General features: G+C 43.5%; 1 protein-coding gene across 2 annotated transcripts in view; it reads right to left on the bottom strand.

Moving 5' to 3' along the window:
- Window positions 1-22,201, bottom strand: part of Dock1 (dedicator of cytokinesis 1) — a 484,316-nt gene that overhangs the window by 46,182 nt on the left and 415,933 nt on the right. For both annotated transcript variants that reach the window (XM_051193215.1, XM_051193217.1), the window contains exons 34-38: window positions 20,262-20,347; window positions 19,922-20,078; window positions 12,410-12,450; window positions 10,666-10,756; window positions 7,057-7,176 (exon numbers count right to left, since the gene is read on the bottom strand). In XM_051193215.1, coding sequence (XP_051049172.1) covers window positions 7,057-7,176; window positions 10,666-10,756; window positions 12,410-12,450; window positions 19,922-20,078; window positions 20,262-20,347 — 495 coding nt within the window. The remainder of the gene's footprint in view (window positions 1-7,056; window positions 7,177-10,665; window positions 10,757-12,409; window positions 12,451-19,921; window positions 20,079-20,261; window positions 20,348-22,201) is intronic.

Here is a 22,201-nt window from a genome sequence, read left to right as displayed (position 1 = left end):
ATAAAGAGCTAGCTAGCCAGTAAGAAGCCTGAGCCATCAGCAAAGCAGTTTATAATTAATATAAGCCTCTGTTTATTTGGGACTAAAAGGGTGTGGGACCTGGCATGACAGAAGCATTCCTCAACAGTATACATTCATTCTTTTGGTTCTGTTCATCTAGAGGATCTTGACTAACATAGTCTCCCATAGGCTCATGTGGCCTCCAGATGATGGCACTGTTTTGGAAAGCTGATGAATGAATCTTTCTAAGTGGTTGTGTAAGTGAGTCAGAGTGTGGGCCTTGAGGTTTGCTAGCTCAGCTCCACTTCCTGTCTTCCCTCTGCTTCCTAAGTATGGGTGTAGTAGATGTAGCATGACCAGCCACCTTATGCTGTTGCTAGGCCTTCCCTGACATGTTAGACTGTACTCTTTCTTAAAATGACATATGAAACAAGCCCCTCCTCCCTTAAGTTGCCATTTGTTAGGTACTTATTTAGAGCAGGGAGCAAAGTAAACTAGTCCAATGCCCCGGGCAAAATGAAGTGGAACACAGAGGCAGAAATTAAGACGAGCCCATGGCTGGCTGGTGACAGGAGCCTCTCATCCCCTGAGGTAGACAAGAATGCAGCTTTCCAGGACACAATGCATCTGGTCCTTCCAAACCCAGAAAATAACAACTGATCATGATGGGTTCTTGTTAGAATAGGCAAATACACCATAGAAGGGAACAATTCTTAGTTCAAAGAAGAAAATAGGGATGCTCCAGGAAATGCCAACACATTCAACAAAATAACATAGCATTTCATGTGTATGTGTGTGTGTGTGTGCAAGTACATGTGCAAGCATGTGTATGTGGAAGCCAAAGGCATTATCAGGAATTTTCCTCTACTGCTCTTCACCTTGGGTTTTGTTTTTGAATGCAAACATTTCACCACCCACATCATCTCCCCAGTCCTGGTATTGAGTTTCTTGGCTGCTAGTTACTATCACAGTGCCTGCATCAGTCTCTCCTTTTTCCTTAGCCTCTGCCTTGACCTTGTTCTCTGCAGGGTCAGTGTGTACCCCAGCTTACTCAACCCCCTATATTCCCCAACACTAATGACAGTTGTTTCAGAATTACAGATATTGGGGTACAAAAGAACAAACACTCTTATTCTGGTGTATACTATGTTTTCTTCTCACACCCTTTTGACATAACTGTTACAGTTTATGTCTGTAGTCTCCCTCCATCTTCATGATACCTGGTCTTCCTATGTAGCTCAAAACTCAAACTTTGGATCCTCTAGCCCCCATCTAACAAGTACTGAGATGATAGGCATTCACTACCAAGTTCAGCCCATTTTCTAGTTATTTTTTTAAAAGAAACACATTTTAATGTGCACTGATGTTTTGCTTGCATGTGTGTCTATATGAGGTTGTCAAGATCCCAGGGAAATGAAGTTACAGACAATTGTGAGCTGCCATGCGGGTGATGGGAATTGAATCCAGGTCCTCAGGGAGAGCAGCCAGTGCTCTTAACCACTAAGCCATCTCTCCAGTCCCTGCCATTTTACAAATCTTTTAGACAGTTTTCAGCTTTTCAGTACTCTAATGTGTAGAATATATATACTGGTAGGCATACATGTGGTTTTGACTGCTTGCCATGACCTAAAGGACATATAGTAAACTTTGTTTCTCATCAGGCCTGAATGGAGGTATTCCATGGTTATATATGTGACTTTAGAAAACATGAAATTTATTTCAGTAATATCTAATATACTTAAAATACCATTCAATGAGTAGTAAATCTAAAAAAATTAAATAAATTTTAAAAAAGTTAATGAAATACTTTATGTTTGTATTCGTGTGCCAGGTCTTCTGTAACAAAGCCATGATTTGTTGCTACATGCTTGGGGCAACAGAAATTCATTTTCTCATAGTATTAGGGACTCAAAGTCCAAGACCATGGCTTTCTTCTGTATGTCTTCTGTGGTTGTCCTTCTATGAATACTGAGTCCCAGGCTTCTGCTTTGATGATGATGGCAGGCCGACTAGACTAGCATCTATCCCAATGATCTCAATTTGCCTTCATTAACACTTAGAAGACTCTGTTTCTAATACACTCTCATTCCTAAAACTCAAATACCCCTCCTTCAACAAAATAAAACAAAGTTGGATGTGGTGCTGTGTACATGTAATCCTAGGCCCGGGTACATTGAGATAAGTGGAACCCTGGTACTTACTGGGCAACCAGTTGAGTCACACTGGTGAGCTCTAATTTAGTGAGAGACCCTGTTTCAAAAAACATGATGGACAGCTTCCTCTGAGCAATGATACCCAAGGCTGACCTCTTACCTTTTTACACATGGCACATATGTGCATGTATATGCACATACAAAGTAAGACTTAGAGATACAATGTGAACTGTGTACTGATGACGTACCTAAGCTTGGGCTGGCTATACTGAAATGTTCAGTGGCCCAACTATGGTCTGTGACTCAGTCACAGACAGCACAGATAGAGTCCTGCCCAACTCAGTGTTTGCAAGTTGTTTTCTCTTTGTGGTGTCAAACTTCTCTGAGGGGCCTCTTATTGACCACAGCCCTCCTTTGTGTTCCCCACGGATACATCTCAGGCTGACTATCACCTGTGGTCCATTTGGGACTATTTTATGACTTTAGACTAGGGCGAAGGGTGGAAAGGCGTGCCTCTGATCCCCACAAACATTAAAATCCTTAGTCATCAGCAATGGCCTTGGCCACTTGTCTTATTCTATTCCTTTTAGGTAAGGTGTCCTAGTTTGCTTTCTATGACTGTGATAAATACCATGGCCAAAAGAAATGTGGGCAGGAAAGGTTTCATTTCACCCTATGGTTTGCAGTTCATCATTCAGGGAAGTCAGGGCAGGAACTCAAGGCAGGAACCTGGAGGCAGGAACTGAAACAGAGGACATGGAGGAGTGCTGCTTACTGGCTTCCTCTTCCTAGCTTGCTCAGTTTGCTTCTTTATATAGCCCAGTACCACCTGCCGAGGGATGGCCCCACTTTCAATGGTATAGATCCTCCCACATCAATCATTAATCAGGAAAATTCCCCCACAGGTTTGCCTACAGTCCAATCTTATGGAGACATTCTCTCAATTAAGATGCCCTCTTTTCAGATGAGTCTAGCCTGTGTCAAATTGAAAAAATAAAACAACAAAACAATCGGAACATTGGGCATGAAGAATGTCCTTTCTAAATGACTACCATGAATTCCAATCTGTAGTTCAAACTTGTTTACCAAATGAAAGTGAGTCAAAATTTTGAGTAGTGTGTCAAATTGTCAGTATCCACTGTCTCCTTTCCCCAACTCCTGCTCTCACAGGACACTGGGACCCATTCTGCAGCATCTTTCCTATGTAGTTCTGCCCCCCAAGGCCCCTCAAATGGAAGAAAGAGACTCAACCTCAGAGAATCCAGATGAACACCAGAGCCAAGTTCTCTTAGGTAGCAGCTCTTGTCCCTATCTCTAGCTGTGGCAGCCACACCATTAGGTAACAGGCATAGGCATGTTTCTTAGAACATTTGTATCACTTGGGCAAAATCAAGATTAACAGTTCTAAGGCTGGTGAAATGGCTCAGTGGGTGAACTCCTTGTTGAACAAGCACAGAGACCTGTGTTTGGATCCCTACCAGCCACAGAAAAAAGTTAAGTATTGCAGTGTGCATCTGTAACCCTCATACTGGGGAGACAGAGACAGGTAGACTCCAGGGGCTTTCTGGGTACCCAATTATGGAGCTCTAGATTCATGGAGGCATCCCGTCTCAAATAGATGCTGTGATGCATTGTGGGAGCAGGTTCCCCTCATGCTAGCCTGTCCTCTTAGGCTCATGCCCAGCCCTGGAAGGTCTATATGGCCATATGATCTGCCTCAGTAGATGACATGGGCAGAAGCAGTTCAGGGACACTCCTCCTATTCCTTCCTGGGCTGTATCCACCTGAGCACAAGCTCAGCCTTCCTGGCCTTAGTGCAGGGGAATGGCCACATAGTCTGAGCAGAAGTGGACCAGTGTTGCTGGGAGCTCTGGAAAGTTCCAGACAAAAACTCCAGAATATTCCTGGTCAATCCCAGCCTACCCAAAAGATAATGACTTCCTAGAACACATTCTGCCTGCTGATTGTGAAGGTGAACCCTCTGCTGTTACCCAGGCACTCCTCATCCTATGCACTGGAGTTCTCTCTAGCACCTGCATTGGAGTTTCATGTGGATGAGAGGCTTGGTTCCTTTTTAACATTCTGGTGGAAATGTCACAGGCACTCAGAAATGGCTTTCAATCTTGTTGTTTTATCAATACAACTGGAATGGCAGCTGGGAACATAGCCCTTCCAAGCTCACTCTGACTCAAGGTCAGCCAATGGAATATATCACCCCGGTCTTTCTGTTTCCACAACATGGGACATCTGAGGACAGTTCTAACAGCTTTCCTTTTCTGTCTATACTACTTTGTCACATGTATTCTTTAAAAAAAAAATATATTTTTAAGCCAGGCTTTTCGACCTAAGCACTATTAACATTATGGGCTGGATGTTCTCTTGTGGGGACACCCTGTGCATTATGGGAAGCTCAACTCTACATGATCAGATTCAGCCATGAGATGTCTAGTGACACTGGCTCTCACTCATGACAGCTGGATACCAATGAAACTGATTGCATTCCTTTTTGCCCCTTCATATGATTTTTCTTTAACTATGCACCATGGTTGTATAGAAAAAGTTATTGCTATCTTTCATTAAATAAAAACAAATAAACAAACAAAACCCAAAATAAAGACTCCCAGTCTTCTGTCTGTCAGTGCTGAAGGCCAAAGTTCCTATCGAAAACGAGCCATTCTCATGACAGGAAGTGCTGATAAATGCTGAACATTCATTTGTTTGGTTATCTAGCCTCCATTCAGTAAGCATGCAGCAAGCAGCCACTGTTCTGAACAGGAGGCATGCTGGGAGAACAAACAAGTGAGGCTTCCTTCTGTTTCTAGTGCTCATAGCCTCTTCGGTGAGTCGCTACAGAAGCGTGCCTGTAAACCCCCTATAGCAAATTAAAAGAAGTACTCCAAAGGATGATTGAGGGTGGCGTCCGGGTGAGGAAGAGGTGATGGAAAGGAAAGCATTGTGGAGTGAGCTATTAGGCAGAGCAGGGGAGCTGGTATATTCCAGACTCCAAGTGTGATTAGAACATAGAGTAAGGGGCAGGGAAGAAGTAAGGAAGATGAAGCCAGAGACACTGCAGGGTCTAAGGGCCTTCTGAGCTATGCTGCTCACAGACAGCCTGATTTTGGCTACTCATGGATCAGTTATGGTTTCCCATGGTAGCACGTATTCCTCAGACAGGGTAGACCTGTTGCTCTCTACCTGTGCCTCAGAGCACCTGGCTACCCATCCCCAGCATACCACAAAGCCACAGCTTCAGGCTGAACCCATTATGTTTCTCTAGCAATTTGCTGAAGAGTGAAATGCCCTTAGTTAAGCAAAGGGAATGTGAGTAGAGGCCCAATGGGGAAATCTTCCCATGTCAACATTCCATTTTACCACTGGGCCAAGCAGAATCTTCCTTCTAAGGGTCCTGGGTGGGGAATTTGGACTTTTCCCACTGTTAAGAATGGCAGGTGGCATAGGCCTGTCCACCTAGTTGCCCAGAACACTGGGGCAGGAGGATCACGAATTCAAAGTCAGACTAGAAAACTTAGATGGTATTTTGAAATAAAAAGCTTAACGGAAGAGATGGATAGATACATTAGTGGCAGAGTACTTGTTTAGCATGTGTGACACCGGAGGTGCAATTCTCAGCAACACACACACACACTCACACACACACACACACACACACACACCATGCAAAGAGAAGATACACTATTACTTCAGATACAGAGAGACACCTGAGCTTGTGCTCACAGAGTCCACTACATGGGTTAGGTTCCTGTGAATGACACCAAAGGGGCACTGTTGGTCTCTGCAATACAGGTGCTGCTGTGGGTAGAAATGCATTTCCAGAAAGACACTTACATTCCTAAGCCTTGGTATCTGTGAGTGAGAGCTTCATATAGAAACAGGCATTTTAGACATATTTCAGTTCTGTGGAACAGGGTGGGCTCCTTGCTAGGCCAGTTCCTGGTTTCCTCACAGAAGAAGGAATGAACACACACACACACACACACACACACACACAGAGTGAGCATGGGGAGAACCAGAACTTGTACTGACAACTGCCTAATATGCTTGCCATAAGCCACAGACAGAAAGCATGTAGTCCTCGGGGGCCTTCAGAGAGAGCATTAGCTCCCATACACCTGGACTCCAGGCTAAGTGCTCTGGGCATTAAATGTGATATGCTTGTACTGTTCAAAGCAGTCTGTCATGACAGTCACTGGAAACAAAATACGTGTTCCTTTTGGGACCCTGCTGGAATGACACAGAACAGCCTTGATATAACTAAACAATTCAATGGAACCCCAGAAGGAGCTTGGAAGTCATCTTGGTTTTTTTTTCTTTTTTTTTTTTTTTTTGAATTTTTAAAGCCAGAGTGGCTAGGTTTTATATAATGACCACACATCTGGCCACAAGGACAGTGACGAAGTGTATGATGGCTGATTAAAATGATGACAACTTTCCCTTAGCATAAGTCAACTGAATATATCATTTTGCTTAAGCCAATTAATCTCCAAATTGCCAAGTTGGAACATGGCCTGTCTCATCACAGGGTTAGTTTTTCAGTGACAACAGAAAAAAAAAATACAAGATTCCAAAGGCATACAGTAGCTCCAAGCACAAAGATATGTCCAAGCCGCTCTCCCAAACCTGGTTCCCCAAGTGAGAGCTATCAAAAGTCGGATGTTTTCAGGCCTTACGATCCACAGAGCATCTGAAAGAGCTATTGATTTTTTTTTTTTTTTAATAAAAAGACTTCTTACAAGTACAAGCTGGAGAAACATGCATAAAAAAACTTCTGCACACAATATGCAACATATTTCTGCTTCTGCAAACATCATGTGTCAAGAACTGTGCTTCCAGGACTCTAGGAGGCATGCGTGAGAAACAGATCAAGGGGCAGCGTGGGTCTTACCTTGCCTTTGTCAAAGTAGTGGATGATTTCTTGGTAGAGTTGCTCTTTCAGCTGTCCTTGCGTTGTTGCCAGAAACCCGTCCCTTTGAGTGAGATGGGCTGCACACACGTCCTCCGACCACTGAGGCAAAAACAACAAATGAACAATGCTGAGGCAGGGGCATGTTCAATAATATCACTGAGCACCAAGCCAGGCCTTGTGTGTGTGTGTGTGTGTGTGTGTGTGTGTGTGTGTGTGTGTGTGTGTATGAGACTGTGATGCCAGGGACCTGGGGGTGCTGTCGTTTCATTACAATGCCAAGGCTTGGAAATGCCAGGGGCACAACCTGTCTCTGGAGGGCCTAACAGAGCCGATGTACCGAGCAGAAATCCCTGAGGAGCATGGGCTCCCAAGCTTGCAGGCAGCTTCATGGCAGCCAGAGGTGTAGTATAAGAAGGTGGTTGGTGACTGTCTTCTGTGTGCAACTAGAGCTCTTTATCCTTGGTCAGAAGTCACTCAAGACCTTAATGGGCAATACAGGTCATCCTGAAAGGAACTCCATAGGCTAGCAAGATCCTTAGGGAGGGAGAGGTACCTATGCACCACCAGCTTTGGGTCTGTTGCCCAGCACTGGCTCCATCAGAGATTGTGGAAGTACTGGTCAGTTTTTGTGTGAAATAAGAGGTACCACAGTGGAGGCTAAGGCCACTTGACAGGCAAACCATGTGAACTCCTCTATATTAGCTTGACAAACCAACATGGTTCGTATGGGCTTCAGTAAAAATGAGCAGCTGCTTCTTGAGGTCCTTCTGTGTGCCTATTGGTCAAAGATGGTTTAGGAGCCTCACCCATAGGAGCTCTGAGCCATCCAAAGACTGTGGTCACACAAGTGCATCATGGGATATAATAATCCTGAAGAAGATTCCATATAAGGGTAGAGGAGAGACTTTGCATGGGGTGACCTGGGAGTCTCAGATGACCTATATAGTGCAATTGATCTTGTAATAAGACAGGACAATGAGGGTACTGCAAAGAAGCTATTGACTCCCAGGTCATAGTTTCCAAGTGAATGTGGGTAGGAGTGTGGGATGTCCAGGTGAACTCAGTGCAGTAACACTTGTTTGGAGCATGACATCCTAGGGGAACAGGGCAAGGACTGGGGACATGGGTGGTGCAGTGACATAGGACAAAGGGCCATATGGACTGGTATGGTGACATGGGGAGTGAGGCTCCAGTGAAGGTGGTGAAACACCGATGGATGCTTGCTCTTTGGCACACACCCTTTCCAATGCCCTGGGCTGCCTCGTGCTAAATGCTGCCAAGCCTGAAGGGCTCCCTATCCCTAGGACTGTTGGGTAGGAGCAGAAAGGCCTATATATGGTCTACAAGATACTCAAATTAACGGCGGACCTGCAGATCCCACCTGCAAGCAGAAATGAGAAACTACATAACCTGAGTTGTTACAGTAGGCTGTTTTGGAAGTACACTTGTGGATGTAAATGAAAAACTCTGGTAAGAGCCAGAAGGTTCAGGCTTATTTTATGATTTCAGATCATAAAAGTAACATATTGAATAGGGATGGGGAAGTTCCCTGCACTTTCCACTTAAGTCTAGAAATGAATAAATTCACTGTGAAGCTAAACACTCATACTTTAAATCATCCTTACTTTTTAAATCAAAAATATAGTAAAAAGGAGGACTGCATTTAAGAATCTTTTAGTTAACAGACACAACAACATAGACTTGTTTAGTCTGTTGACTAACCAGCATGAATTTACACTGATAACAATATCAAATATATTTAGGGAAGAAAATCACAAAATGTAATAGTATAAAAAATATGGAGGCAGATCATGTTGCATTTACCACTTAATTGGCAAATTTGGAGCCCAGTGGAAGAGATAATGCAATTGAGCCTATTGATCGAGGCAGTGGAACAAGCTATCACACAGCCTGTGACAAGCCCATCTGTATGCAATATATCCAAAGATTAAGCAAATGCAATGCTTATGCACACATATATGTTTTACATTCATTCAGACTTGCAAAGTTTATGTTTTAAGAGTGTGAGCAGTCTGGCAAGCTGTTTTAATTTTCCTGGTGTGAACAACAAGATCTTCACATTTTGTAAAAATACCTTTCCTGGCATTTGGATTCCTAATAAATGCAGACATTGGACTTTACAAAGGAAATGGCTGCTTCCAGAGCCATGCCCTGCAAACTCTATCTTCAAAATGCTCTTCCTTGGAACAGCATTAGAAGGCTATGAGACAGTAGGGGGTCCTTAGGCATTCATCCTCCAGGATTATGGAGGGGTAACCAGAGTAAGCCAGCACTTTGCCTTCTGCCGGCCAGGAATCTGCCCATCTCAGGCAAAGGTAAATGTGGCAGATCCACATATGGTGTGTGTGTTTGTGTGCAGATTTAAGGATGAGGACAGAGGCTAAAGGAGTCACCTCTGTAACACTATCCTCCTTGACTCCTACAGCCCAACAGGCATCTCTTAATGCACATTTAAATGTAATTTTATCTGTGGGTTTATCTCTCACTCTGCTTTTGGTGTTTGGTGCGTGTGGAGGGCATGGGGAGGTAAGCCTAGATTTGGAAACAAGATTCCTTAACTGAGCACACTAATGGTTCTTGTTTGTCTAGTGCTGGGTTTCCTGATCTTTATATATGAATGGCATGAGAAAGACAATCAAGAGTTACTGAGATTCTCAAATATAAAACTTGAAGTTGCATAGCAGTTTCTCCATCTATTTATATGTCTAGCCACACCCACTATCTACCATCTACCCATGCATCCTCACAGCTTTCATCTACCCCCCATATCCATCCATCCATCCATCTATCCATCCATCCGTTATCCATCAATCCTTACCCCATGCATCATCCAACACCCAGCCATCCATGCATTTGTCCTTCTCTTTTACCACTTACTTCCCCATATCCATCCATTTACTAATTCACCCATCCATCAGCCCACCTACCTATTCTAGTTATTTTATGAGGATCTAAATCAGTATTATTAACTATTCTATAATTGACCATGGAAGAGAACACAGGCACATCATTAGCACAGGCAAAAGGCCAATGTCTAAGAGTGAGCTGACTAATAAAGGAATCACTTGGAGTTGAAAGTTCTCAAGCTATTGATCATTAGCAATACTTTTGAGAGATTCATAGACAGGCAACACAGAAACTCTTAGCCTGGTCTGCTCTGTGGAAATGTTGGAATCCGGTCTTCCCTCTTCCAATGTGAGAAGGAGGATGACTTATCCTTCCTCCCGGCTGCTCTACCAGGGTCATTCTTTTTATTGATGTTGTTCTCCATCCCTCCTCAGTCCTGTTGGCACAAGTGAGGAATTGTATGATATCTGACTCTCTGTCACTTCACAGCCCACTGAAGTTTTACAAAACTTGACACCTTGTTAAATTGGCATTCAGCTGGGCCGAATCTGTAATCAGAGCACTTCTTGAATATTTGCTGTTTATGCCATTGACTACAGCCAATATCTATAAACTCTCATGCCAGTGATTTACTAAAATTTGTCACGGAAAAGGAAAATTCGGAATAAACTCAGAATTTATAGGAAGTGCTGCATAGATGTATACTGTGGTTTTTATTACCTTTAGAAGCTTTGCGTGGAGAAGCAAGGTGTAAGCTGCTTCTGTGTAGTTGTCACACTCTTTGTGCAGGTCACAGAGCTTGTATAAGTACCTGGTGAAGAAATAAGGCTACATTCTTAAAGCGTCGCAAGGTAATTTGTGTTGAGGACTGCAGGTGCTAAATTCGACATTCAACAGTAACTCATGGCTACCCTTTCTTTTTACTATGCTCATAATTCACAATGCTTTGAAAACTGTTGGTGCAGAAATCACTAAAATAACTGATAGGAATAAGTGTAATATTAATAATATACACACATGCATATATATATTATACATATATAAATATGGCATACACATATACAAATATATAATTTTAAGTCATCTTTGTAGGAAAACATTAAGATACTATATAAAGGTAAAAATCTTACTTCATGGTTCCTTATTTCTTTCATCTTTCTCAGTTTTATTCCTCAAACATTTGAAATGAGATTAAACAATTGGATTGCACATTTCTCTTGAGTCAAAATGCACACACACACACACACACACAGGTCCATAAAGATCCAAATCCACAAGATAAAAAAAAAAAAAAAAAAAAAAAAAAAAAAAAAACCTGTGATGACTGTGATGACAGTGAATGTGATCAAAAGATTGCCTGTGCTGCAGGAAGAAAAGGATGTTCTTTACTATAAAGCCAGACACATTCGGATCAAAGAGGCTGGTTGTTTCCCCAAGTTTATTATATTCATATGGTATGTTTCAAAAGGAAAATAAAAGGCAAGAGCTAAAAACAAACAAACAAACCAAAAAAACCAAAACACACACACACGCACGTGCACTCTGTGTAGCCACCACACAGTCAAGCTGCCTGTCACAAAGGTGCCAGGCTAACCTGATTCCCAAGTGGTTTGTCATCTTGCTGATTAGTGACCACAGAATCTGAAAAGTGAGCATGAAATATAGTGCTTTGATCTCCCAGAGATGCTGAGGATCAAACCCGGGTCCTACCCAAGCTCTACCAGTGAACTATGTCCTCAGTATATCTTAAAAGCAAACAAAGAATCAAGTCCAGCTGGCCACACAAATCGTGTGTGTGTGTATGTGTGTGTGTGTGTGTGAGAAAGACACAGGCATGTTGGAATAGGATACTAGTTAAAGTGAGTTATATTGTCTACTTTTGGAAAATTTATATTTCCCATTTAATCACACGACTTACTAAGAAACTTTAAAATTTGTAATATATCTTTTAAATTTTTTTCCTAAAAGGACTACATTTGTTGATCAATAGTAACCTAAACCGCCATAAATAACCACGGGGACTGGCTTCCTAGCTGGCTAAATGTTGTCCCTCTTAACCCAAACTTTACATAGGTATGGACACACTATATAAGGGCTGAGAGCATACCCGAGGCTCCACCAGATTTCATCTCAAAGTCAAGATGATGTTCTACAAAAGAAACTCTGCAAGGTACAAACCACTCCTTCACATGCTTTGACACATAGTGTTGACAACATACACACAGGGGGTGCTGGCCTACAGCACTCAAAGGGTGATGGCTAGCATGCCACACGTGTATACACATCTCACAGTGACTGCAGTGCACACAGAAAGTGCCAGCCAGCATAGCAATACGTCTCTTGTATACATCTCGCAGTAATTACAACACACACGCAGGCTGCTGGCCAGCACGGCACACGCCTACCTTATATAACACACAGTAAGCACAATGCAGAGGGTGCCACCAAAGGGATATACACGTACCTTATATACATCTCTTCTCTTTCAATTTCTTTGTAGAAATTCTGAAAAAGTAAGCCACAGCATTGCTTTAAGAAACTGACTCCATTACATAATACAATACAAAGAACAACAAAGCAAACATTAAAACCACAACTTGTCAAAATAGTCCCACATTGTGAATCCATGGTTCAGCGTGATTGTCACATCCAGTGGACAAAGTCCATGCAGAGTAGATCTCTCCATTCACCTGTGCTCTGAGCATCTCACAGAATCCCTGACTTTTGCTTCTGTAACGACCACATCTCAAACACTTTAGACACTTGAGGATTAAATCTATGTGTCATTTGGAAGTCACTCGCCTTCGGTAAAATCAAGGTTCTGGCTGAAAATACGATCTCTTAATCATTAGACTTTCATTTGAACAAACAATCCAAAGTTGTGAGTAAGGAAAGGTACCATCAAAGATGTCAGCATTCTGGGACGAACCTCTGAGAGACACAGAAGCATGGCAACATTCTTGTTCTCACATGTCACAAACCACTAGCCACATATATTAAGGTAAAGACATGTTAATTACTTAACACTGCTACTCTACTATCTTGAGCAGTATTGAAGCAGAACACCCCCCCCATTTAACCCATAATGTTTCCTGAAGAAAATTTCATTGTTTTAGAGAGACAGACCTTCCATAGTGAGAAAAATGGGTATTCACTTAAAAAGGAAGAAAGGGAAGGAGGGAGGGAATAAAGGAGGAAGGAAGGGAGGAAGGAAGGAAGGAAGGAAGGGAGAAAGGAAGGCCCTCACACACAACCATGGAGGAGCAAATTTGGTTTGTGAATTCCAGTAAGAGGACTATTTCTACACATTACTGAAAAATATCATCTAATTCAATGTCTATACCAAAATCACACCTCTGGTAAGCATGACAGCACACATGTGTAATGCCAGCACTTGGGAGGCTGAGGCAGGGGAATTATGGGTTTGGGCCAGTGTGGACTATATAGAGAATGTCACACTAATCTGGTGACACAGTGAAACCCTGTGTTACCCTTCCCTCCTGCTAACATTTCTCCTTCATATGGACTACTTCATATACATGAAGTCATGCACAGGATACTGCAAAGGGACAAGAGTCAGCTCATAGGGCCCATAGGATGGAAGCATCATAGCCATTTCTTTTCTGCATTATTTTTTTCCATTTTTCATGAGAATTTCCTAATGCATACAATGAAGCATGATCATATCCCATGACAAGTTCCCCCTTGAACTCTTTCCCAAATACTCCCTCTTAACTTCATGTCTTCTTATTCTTTTTTGAATGACCCATTAAATCTAATTAATGCTGTCACACATGCATGGCTGAGGGGGTCATCAACTGGAGCATGTAACTAGACTAGAGGGACATATTCATTCTTTTCCTTTTAAACTTACAGCTTTTTTTTTTTTTTTTCTTTTTTTAAATTTTTAAGAATGTATCTCCCAGCTTGGCATTGATAGTACACACTTTTAATGCCAGCACTCAGGAGGCAAAGGCAGGTGGATCTCTGAGCCAAGGCCAGCCTGGTCTACAGAGCAAGTCCCAGGACAGCCAGGGCCACACAGAAAACCCCCAGCTTCAAAAACAAAACATAACAAAGAAAGATTCTCCCTCCTCCCAGCTCCTGAGGAGCTGGCAAACATCAACACTATAAAGACACACAGTGACCCAGTAAGACGATTTGATTTCATAGGTCAAAGAGGACACTGTTTCCAAGGCGCAGTCTCTCTGGAAAGAAAGGATGGGAACATGTAGATAGCAGCAAACAGGGTTATGTTCTGAAGAACCTAGTTTTACCTAGCGCTGCACCCGACACTAGAAGGAGCGTTGGCTCCTATGACGCACGCGATAATGAGGACATTTTCAGCTACAAGTCAAAGACCAAACAGAAGATTCAGAGCGAGCAAACACTTCCTTCCCACCTCTCACTCACAGCATTCAGAAGTAATGATGTCACAGCAGCCTCTCTTGTGCCCATCTTTTCAATTCCCTCCTACTATTTTGGTCCTGCATAGATTCTTCCTTACAGTTCTACAGTGATCATATCCTGTGACTCTCATTTGTCTCTCAGGGACACAGGCTGCCTTTTATCTTCTGCCCTTGCTGAAGTCTGTTACTGTCTTTGAACTTCAACACCCCTCTAGAACTGAATATGTGATAACTTTTATATAATAATATAACATGGAATATTATATATAGTTGTATATCATATGTTTCTACATATGAGCTTGGCAAGGAATGTTTAGAGATAGAATTTTTAAATTTATTAATATTTGTATGAGTCTGTGCAACAGTGGAATGAATATGCTCTTAGCTGCTCAGCCATCTCTCCAACCCCTAGAGATAGGATTCTCATTGGTAATATTATAGATTCCTTTTCCTCACTTCTCACGGATTTACATTCCATAGATGTGCTCAAACAGGAAAGGATCCATCCCATCACCCCTGGGGATGGTGAGAGACTAATGTTTCACTTTTCAGGCAATGACAGAGGCTGCTTCCTGGTGAGGAAGTTAATAATGTGAGATCACCTTGGGAATTCTGGGTGTCTCTCAGCAGGAGCCCGAGCTGACAGCAGCAACAGTAAGTGGGCTCTGAGTGAGCCTCCAAATAAAGGAGAGACCTATATCAACATCAAAAACACGGCTGCAGGTGTCGTTCCAAAGGCCTGCTTCCCAACTGTGGCCACTGGGATAAGAAGCCAAGTTCAGCTCGGTGCTATCTCTCTACCAGGTGTCTTGTTCCCCTAAGCAGAGACACACACACACACACACACACACACACACACACACACACACACACACACACACACACACCTGTGTCTAAGTCATCCAAGTTGGAAGCCTAATACGAACTTATTAATACTTCTTCCTTCTAGATGCTAAGCAGTCTCCCAGACCCCCTTAAGGATCACAGTGCACATTCATGCTACAATAACATCCAAGGACTGATTTTGAAAAGGTCTCCATATTTTTTCCCTCAGGGAAATGCCAGTCCATACTCTGTGTCAGCCTCACTGGCACCAGGAAGTTTCATCACTTAGGGCAGAGGTGAGAACACACAAAAATGCTGAAAGCAGGGCCAGCTGCTTTCCCAGTGCCTACAGGCAAAGGTCATCTTAGTGGGTAGTCTGTGAACACAAAGAGCCAGATGGACAGACCTCAGGAACAGATGTAGGAGTTGTGTGCAGACCTATTAACCTGTTTATATTCCTTTTTATATTTTATATTTCTTTTAAAAAATATTTTTAACTGTAGTTTTCCTTCTTTTTTTTGATTCTTTGAGAATTGTATACAATATATTTTGATTATATTCACCCCTCCCACTTCCTCCCAGATCCACTTTATCCTTCCTTTTCCAGCTTTGTGTCTAAGATTGTTTTAAAGCCACCAGGTCTCATTTGTATTGCTCATTGCTCAGCTACTCCTGGACATGTCGCTAACCACTGGAGTGTGGTTGACTTGTAGGCACCAAACTCTTACAGTATCATAGGTAGTGAAAGACTACAAAAAACCCTAATGCTTCCTGGAAATAAAAGGGCAGTTGTTCTTATGAACTCACAGCAACTGTGACAGCATGCCAGTGGCCTACAAAACTACCCAGACCCAATCCCAGCATGGAGAGAGGAGGTAGGTATGAACTCTCTACCCTAGCTGAGGAGCTGTTGGCAACTAACAGCTCCTGGAAAGTGGGCAATCAGTCAGTTTTCTTTAAGGATGTAGCATCTACTTAGACTTTGAAGTTTACTAAATTCTTCCCCAGTTGTAGGGCACATGAGCAAGTCAAAGATGGTGTTGAGGGGAAGTCAGATAGGTGAGTCCTGAGTTGTTTACAAAAATAAATAATAAATAAATAAAAGATGATTGGTTGCCTAGATTGAACCAGATGAAGTCACTGCATGAACAGCTTGTGTTCACTAGGTAAAGCATAGGGCACATAGGCGTGTGATAGGCTGACCTTTAAAACCACGGGCTGGCTGTTTTCCTGCTCTGCAGTTTTTCCTTTAAAAGATGCTTGCTGTGGGACAATAAATGAGTTCCTGCTTGACTGGACTCCCTGCTGTGTCTGTGTGAAGGCTGGGAAATGGGCAAGCAGCACACTTACCTTTCCTGGGATCCAGCTCAGCTTTCTGCGGTTGGGCTAAGATCCCTGCACCCAGTCATGTCCCAGTTTGAGGAACCATCCAAGGGATATTTCACTATGTGAAGGTGCTTAAGTTCCCAGAATTTCTTTCTGACTCTTGGGTGTTCTGCATATATCATCCATCTGCTCTTGTATATTGCCATCTTTTCCATTAGAGTCCTCAGCTGTTTCAGTCTTTTTGTATGCTCATGTATGCATGAGTTTATATGTATGTGGACACCTGTGCATGCACATGTAAGAGGCCAGAAGACAACCTCGGGTCTTGTTGTGTAGATACCAGCCATGTTTATTATTTATTTACGTGTGGCTATAAACTTGTGTATGTGTGCAATGGCATACTCATACACAACGACACATATGTGGAGGGGGCAGGATAACTTGAGGGAGGTGCTTTCTACTTCCATTATATGGGTCCTGAGGATGGACACGGTTGTTAGATGTGGCAACAGGCACCTGCTAAACATCTTCCCTTCCCATTATTGAGGCAGGGGCTCTTACTGGCCTGGCTCTTGAGCTCCATCTCCCTGGGCTGGGATTACAAGCATGTGCCACCACACTCAGCTTTTTTAGTGTGAGTTCTGGGCCTCTAGCTCAGATCCTCAAGCTCTGTACAAATTAAACCTCAGCACTTCAGTTTCCTCCGTTCCCATAGTTGTTTGAAATGTCTGGATCAAGAGCTGTAAAACCTCTGTGGTGTACACATCTGGCTACGATGGCTTCTTTGTCCCTTAAACTGTGCTCTTAGTTCTGAGTATGGTTATTTCAGGCTGAAAGGAACGTGATGCCGACCCACAGTTTCTACGCTCCTGGATTTCAGCTCCGGCAGCTGTGACTATGGATCTCTCCAGCTCCCCAGATGTGGGAGCACTTGCCTGTCTAAGGGGATGGATGATGGAAGAACTGCTTATCCTTTCAGTTTGTTCCTTTTTCCTTGCTGCAAACGGAGTGACACTTCCCAAGCTCTTTCCACAACTGATGGACATCATACAGGGGCTGCTATTGCACAGGCCCTTTCAGGAGATGCTCCTCATGGTAAGATAGAGACTACATACATGCTAAGGGAAGCAGAGAGTAAAATGACACTTCTGCTGATCTGTTTTCTTCAAATATCTTGAGGGCTTTTCTTCCTTTAAGATTTACTTTATCATTTATTTATAAGAAAGTATGTATGTCTTTGTCCATTCATGAGTGTCATGAGGAGGGCCAGAAGAGGGCACTGGATCCCCTAGTGCTGAAGTTATAGAAGGTTCTGAGATGTCTGATATGGGTACTGAGAACTGAGCTCAGGTCCTCTGCAAAAGCAACACTCACTCTTAACCACCAAGTATTTGTCCGGCCACTTTTGATTTTTCTTAATATATGTGGGGTGTATGTGTGTACACCCGTGCATGTGTTCAGAGGCCAGAGGACGATATCACGTTTGCTGTTCTCTACTCTATCCCATTGACATAGGACCTCTCAATTAATGGGGATATGTGGGTTGGTGATCAGCAAGCCCCAGAGATCCTGTCTCTGCCTGTCACAGAGCTGCAGTTATAGGCACATACACCGCTCTGCCCGACTTTTTGTTGGAACTGTGATGCAAGCTCAGGGTCTCTCTCAGGTTTACATAACAAGCACCATTACTAACTGGGCCATATCTCCAACCTCTTTGGAAGAATGAATGCTGTACCACATTCCTCCTGTCACGAAAGTCCATTCCAGTGACCCCAGAGCATTTATAAGTCACACAAATGGCAGATATGGAAGTGAGAGCTAAGTGTTTGCATGCTACTTAATGACTGGGTCATGGCCTGAAATCAGAAGGCCAGTGACTGGGGAGAACAGTGAAGAACGTTAGGCATGGTAGGAAGAGTCTTGTCTGGCATTTCTGCCTAGAGACAGCTGAGAGAAGCAGTGGAGAGCCCCATATGGCCCAGACTCAGCCATTATGGCTGCTTAGGAGGGTAGCAGTGCACAAAGAAGCCAGCCTGGGAGATGCATCCACATACAGTGGAACAAGATTGTCCAGCCACTCCTTAGACTTGAACTTGGGTGGTATCATCAAGCACCCTCAAAGTACTCAGGCCTCCTGCTCTTCCAGGATGCACCTTAAGAGGGAGGTGCACCAGGATGGGTGTCCACAGACATAACGGCATTGGAGTCATAGCAGCAACATACAAGGTCAATGATAACCAGATTCACCCAGGCACCCTCTGTCTGTGCAGCCCTACACTGGTGTCCTATGGGTGCTCTAACAAATGACCGTACACTGGGTGGCTTCAAAGGACACAGAAGCCATCCCCACAGTCATGGAGTTCTGAAGCCAAGGTGTCAGTAGGTCAGCCATTCCTTGACTTTTTTCAGCATGTAGATTCTTGGGGTCCCGAGGACTGTCTTCATCACTCTAATTGCTGTTTTCTGTTCACATGGCTTATCTTCTGGATGTGTTTGCTTTCCTTTTCTGAGGGGAGGAGCACTGAAACCAGGACTTCTGTGACCTGCACAGGTCTCAGATATGCTAGATGGCTGAGGCTGGCCTTGAACTCTCACGATCCTCAGGCCTCCACTTCCTAAGGGCACCACCATGCCCAGCTTGTTTTCCTTTGTATGAGAACTCTTGGGAATGGATTTAACCCTTACCTACCTAGGCACCCCAGGCTAATCTCATCTCAGGCTTCAGTGTGGATGTGTGATTGAAAGTGAGAGGCCAATAATCTCAGCTGTCAGTCATTCCTCAGCTACTGTCCACCTGCCCCCCCCCTTGAGATAGAGTCTCTCATTGGCCTGGAGAGTACCAACCAGGGTGCCCAGTGAGACCCAGAAATGCGGCTGTCCAACTGTCTTTACTTAACTAGTACGGAGATTATACATCACCATGTTTGGGTTATTTTTACATGAGTTCTGGAAGACTGAACTCGGGTCTTCAGGTTAGTAGGGCAAGTACTCTACCAATTGAGCTAATGTCACCTCCCAGGATCTGATCAATCGGTAGAGACTCCTTTTTCCAAAGAGGGCCATCTTCACAGGACTAACGATAAATACACTCACTATAGTACATGACTCTGATCTAATACAATCAGAGTGTTATATCTTCAATTCAGGAGGTGCTACCTCGGTGATGAAAGTAGATGGCTTGCCACTCTCAGCCATAGTGAGGGTGAAAACATTCAGAAGGTAGCCACGCTCTCAGCCTGGCTGAGAGCAGGTATGTAAGCAATTTTCTATCCTTCCTCTGCAGCACCAAAGAGGTCTGGGGTTGGGGGTGGGGAGATATGCTGTGCTGTGAAGTGTTCTATGGCCAGCTGTCCTCTGGGCTCCACTTGCATTCGGCATGCTGTGAAGATGGAAGGTTTAATTAACTTTTCGCTCACCAGCACGTTGACTGTGCAGCTCATGCGATTCTCTTTGTTTTCGTCATGCATGATGGTCCTGTAGTCCAGGAGCCTCTCCATCAGCCGCACCACGAGCTTCACGAAAGTTTCCCCTGTCTTGGCGAGGTATTTATGCTTCCTGCAGTGCTCCAGGAGGCTGGAAAATAATTACATACACCTTGTTAATCACACTCCAAGAAAGAAACTTGAGGTGCGGTTTAAAATATTTCCCATTATTAACACATTTTAATTATTTCTGGGCTACAAAGTTCATTGTAGTCTAATTACAAGTCTCTCTGTCTCTCTCCTGACATAAATCCCACCGAGAATCAACACTTACATTTTATCAAATAACACTTTGTATTGCTCGTCTCCTCTGCCTCCTTCCACTTCATGATCCAGCTTAGTGATGATCTCATTTTCGAACTATAATTAAACAGAGGAAGCATAAATAATTAGCATGACAGATACTCCATTTTACAACGTGGGCCTCAATCACTTCTCCATCTTTGTGATCACTGTCGGGTGGTTACCCTCTGCCTTGGAAACCTGATTTCACTTCAGAAATGCTGTCCCCCAAACTCTTGTAGACATCTGATGACTCCTAGACTCAGAGAGAACCTTTCCTTTCTCTTCTAGTTACTGGAACCTGGATGCATGTATCTCAGTAGCAGGAGTAAGAGGCATAGAAGGAAAGTGAAGCCAACTGTAGGAAAACAGAATCAAGGAGTATCGGAAAGAGATACTAAACTTTATCTTTATAAACAAACAACACTTGAAACAGTGTGTGGATTCCTGGAGGGAACAGATGGCATTTCATTTGCTAGGTTAGCTTTTTTGGCAATCTGAAAACATCCACGTGGCCATTTCACTGCCACTCTGTGACAGATCTCCAATTCAAACAGGATAGCAGAAGAGTCTGGAAAGAGAAACCCCTTTTAGATGGTTCATTTCCAGGCTCACCTTATCCTCCTGAGAGCTGCTGACTGGATAGCACGAGCATTAGAGTTCACTGAATATATCTCAAATCCAGGTTTTAAAAAAAAAAAAAATCTAAGTTTTAGGGAGTCAGAAATTCCCAGAATGGCTTTAGAGCTCACCGTACTGGAAATAAACACCTTTATAATGACAATGTTTCCCTGTTCCTTCCCTGATAGCTGGGTGACACCTAGGTCAAAGAGAAACCCCAGGTTACATAGTAAGGGTGTTAGTAGGCAGGGAAAGCTGGAGGAGCATGAATTCTTACAAAGACAGGGGCATCCACACTATGAACAAAGGAAGGTGAATAAGAGGGAATCAGACAACTAAACTCAAAGTTCAGAAAGCAAGCACACTGTAGCATGGATGTGAAGATCTCCAGGATCCTTTAAAGATGTCTAACCAACCAGTTCTCAGCAGCAATCCCCAGGTGCCCCATGATGACAAGGCTCTTAAAAGAGTGACAGCCAGGTGAGAGTAGGCCTCCTCCCTTAGTGACTGCTGTACTGAGGCTTAGAGATGAGTCTGAGACAGTCATTCTCATGAAGTGACCATGTTGCCCCTCACACATAAAATATTTGTTTGGTGTTTTGTCATGTGTTTGTCTCATGTAGTCCAGGCTGGCTTCAAAATCAGTATAATGAAGGATGGACTTGGGGTCTTCTTGCCCGCATCTCCCAAGTGTTGTGATTATAGATACATGCCACTATACCAGATTTTATGGATTTCTGGGGATGGGATCCAGGGTTTCCTGTATGCTGGGCAAGCCCTCTACCAATGAGCCACATCCCTAGGGATGCAGGGAGTTGAGGCTTAAGGTAGATGGAGCTCAGCAGAGCTTGGTATGTCAGCAAAGAGTGGGCTGGTTGGCAATGAAACAATTGGCTTTCTGGGCCTTGTCCAACCAAGTAATAGACGTGGGACCCTGTCATGGGGGATGTGAAATGCTACTGTGGCAGTGGCAAAATGGTGGGCTCTGGAGAAGCAGAAAGCAAGGCCTAGGGAAGAGCCTGCAAGGTGACACAGACTCTGCTGTAGCAGGACCACCAGCCCCATCCAAATCATGACTTATTAATAATATGAAGGCTTAGGCTAAGCTCAGGCTTGTTTCTAGCTAGCTTTTATTCTTTAACTTAAATTAATCCATTTCTATTAATCCATTCACTTCATGTATGTACTGTCCATCCTTCCTTCCTGCCTCCTGTGTGTCTGTCTGGCTTCTGTCTGTCTGGACCATAGCTGGCTGGCTGGTTCTTCTTTGTTCTCTACCCACCAGCCTCACCTACCCCTGCTCTGTCTAGC

This window comes from Phodopus roborovskii, unplaced genomic scaffold (assembly GCF_943737965.1).
Source record: "Phodopus roborovskii unplaced genomic scaffold, PHOROB, whole genome shotgun sequence".
Taxonomy (NCBI): domain Eukaryota; kingdom Metazoa; phylum Chordata; class Mammalia; order Rodentia; family Cricetidae; genus Phodopus; species Phodopus roborovskii.
This window is presented reverse-complemented; position numbering and strand designations above follow the sequence as displayed.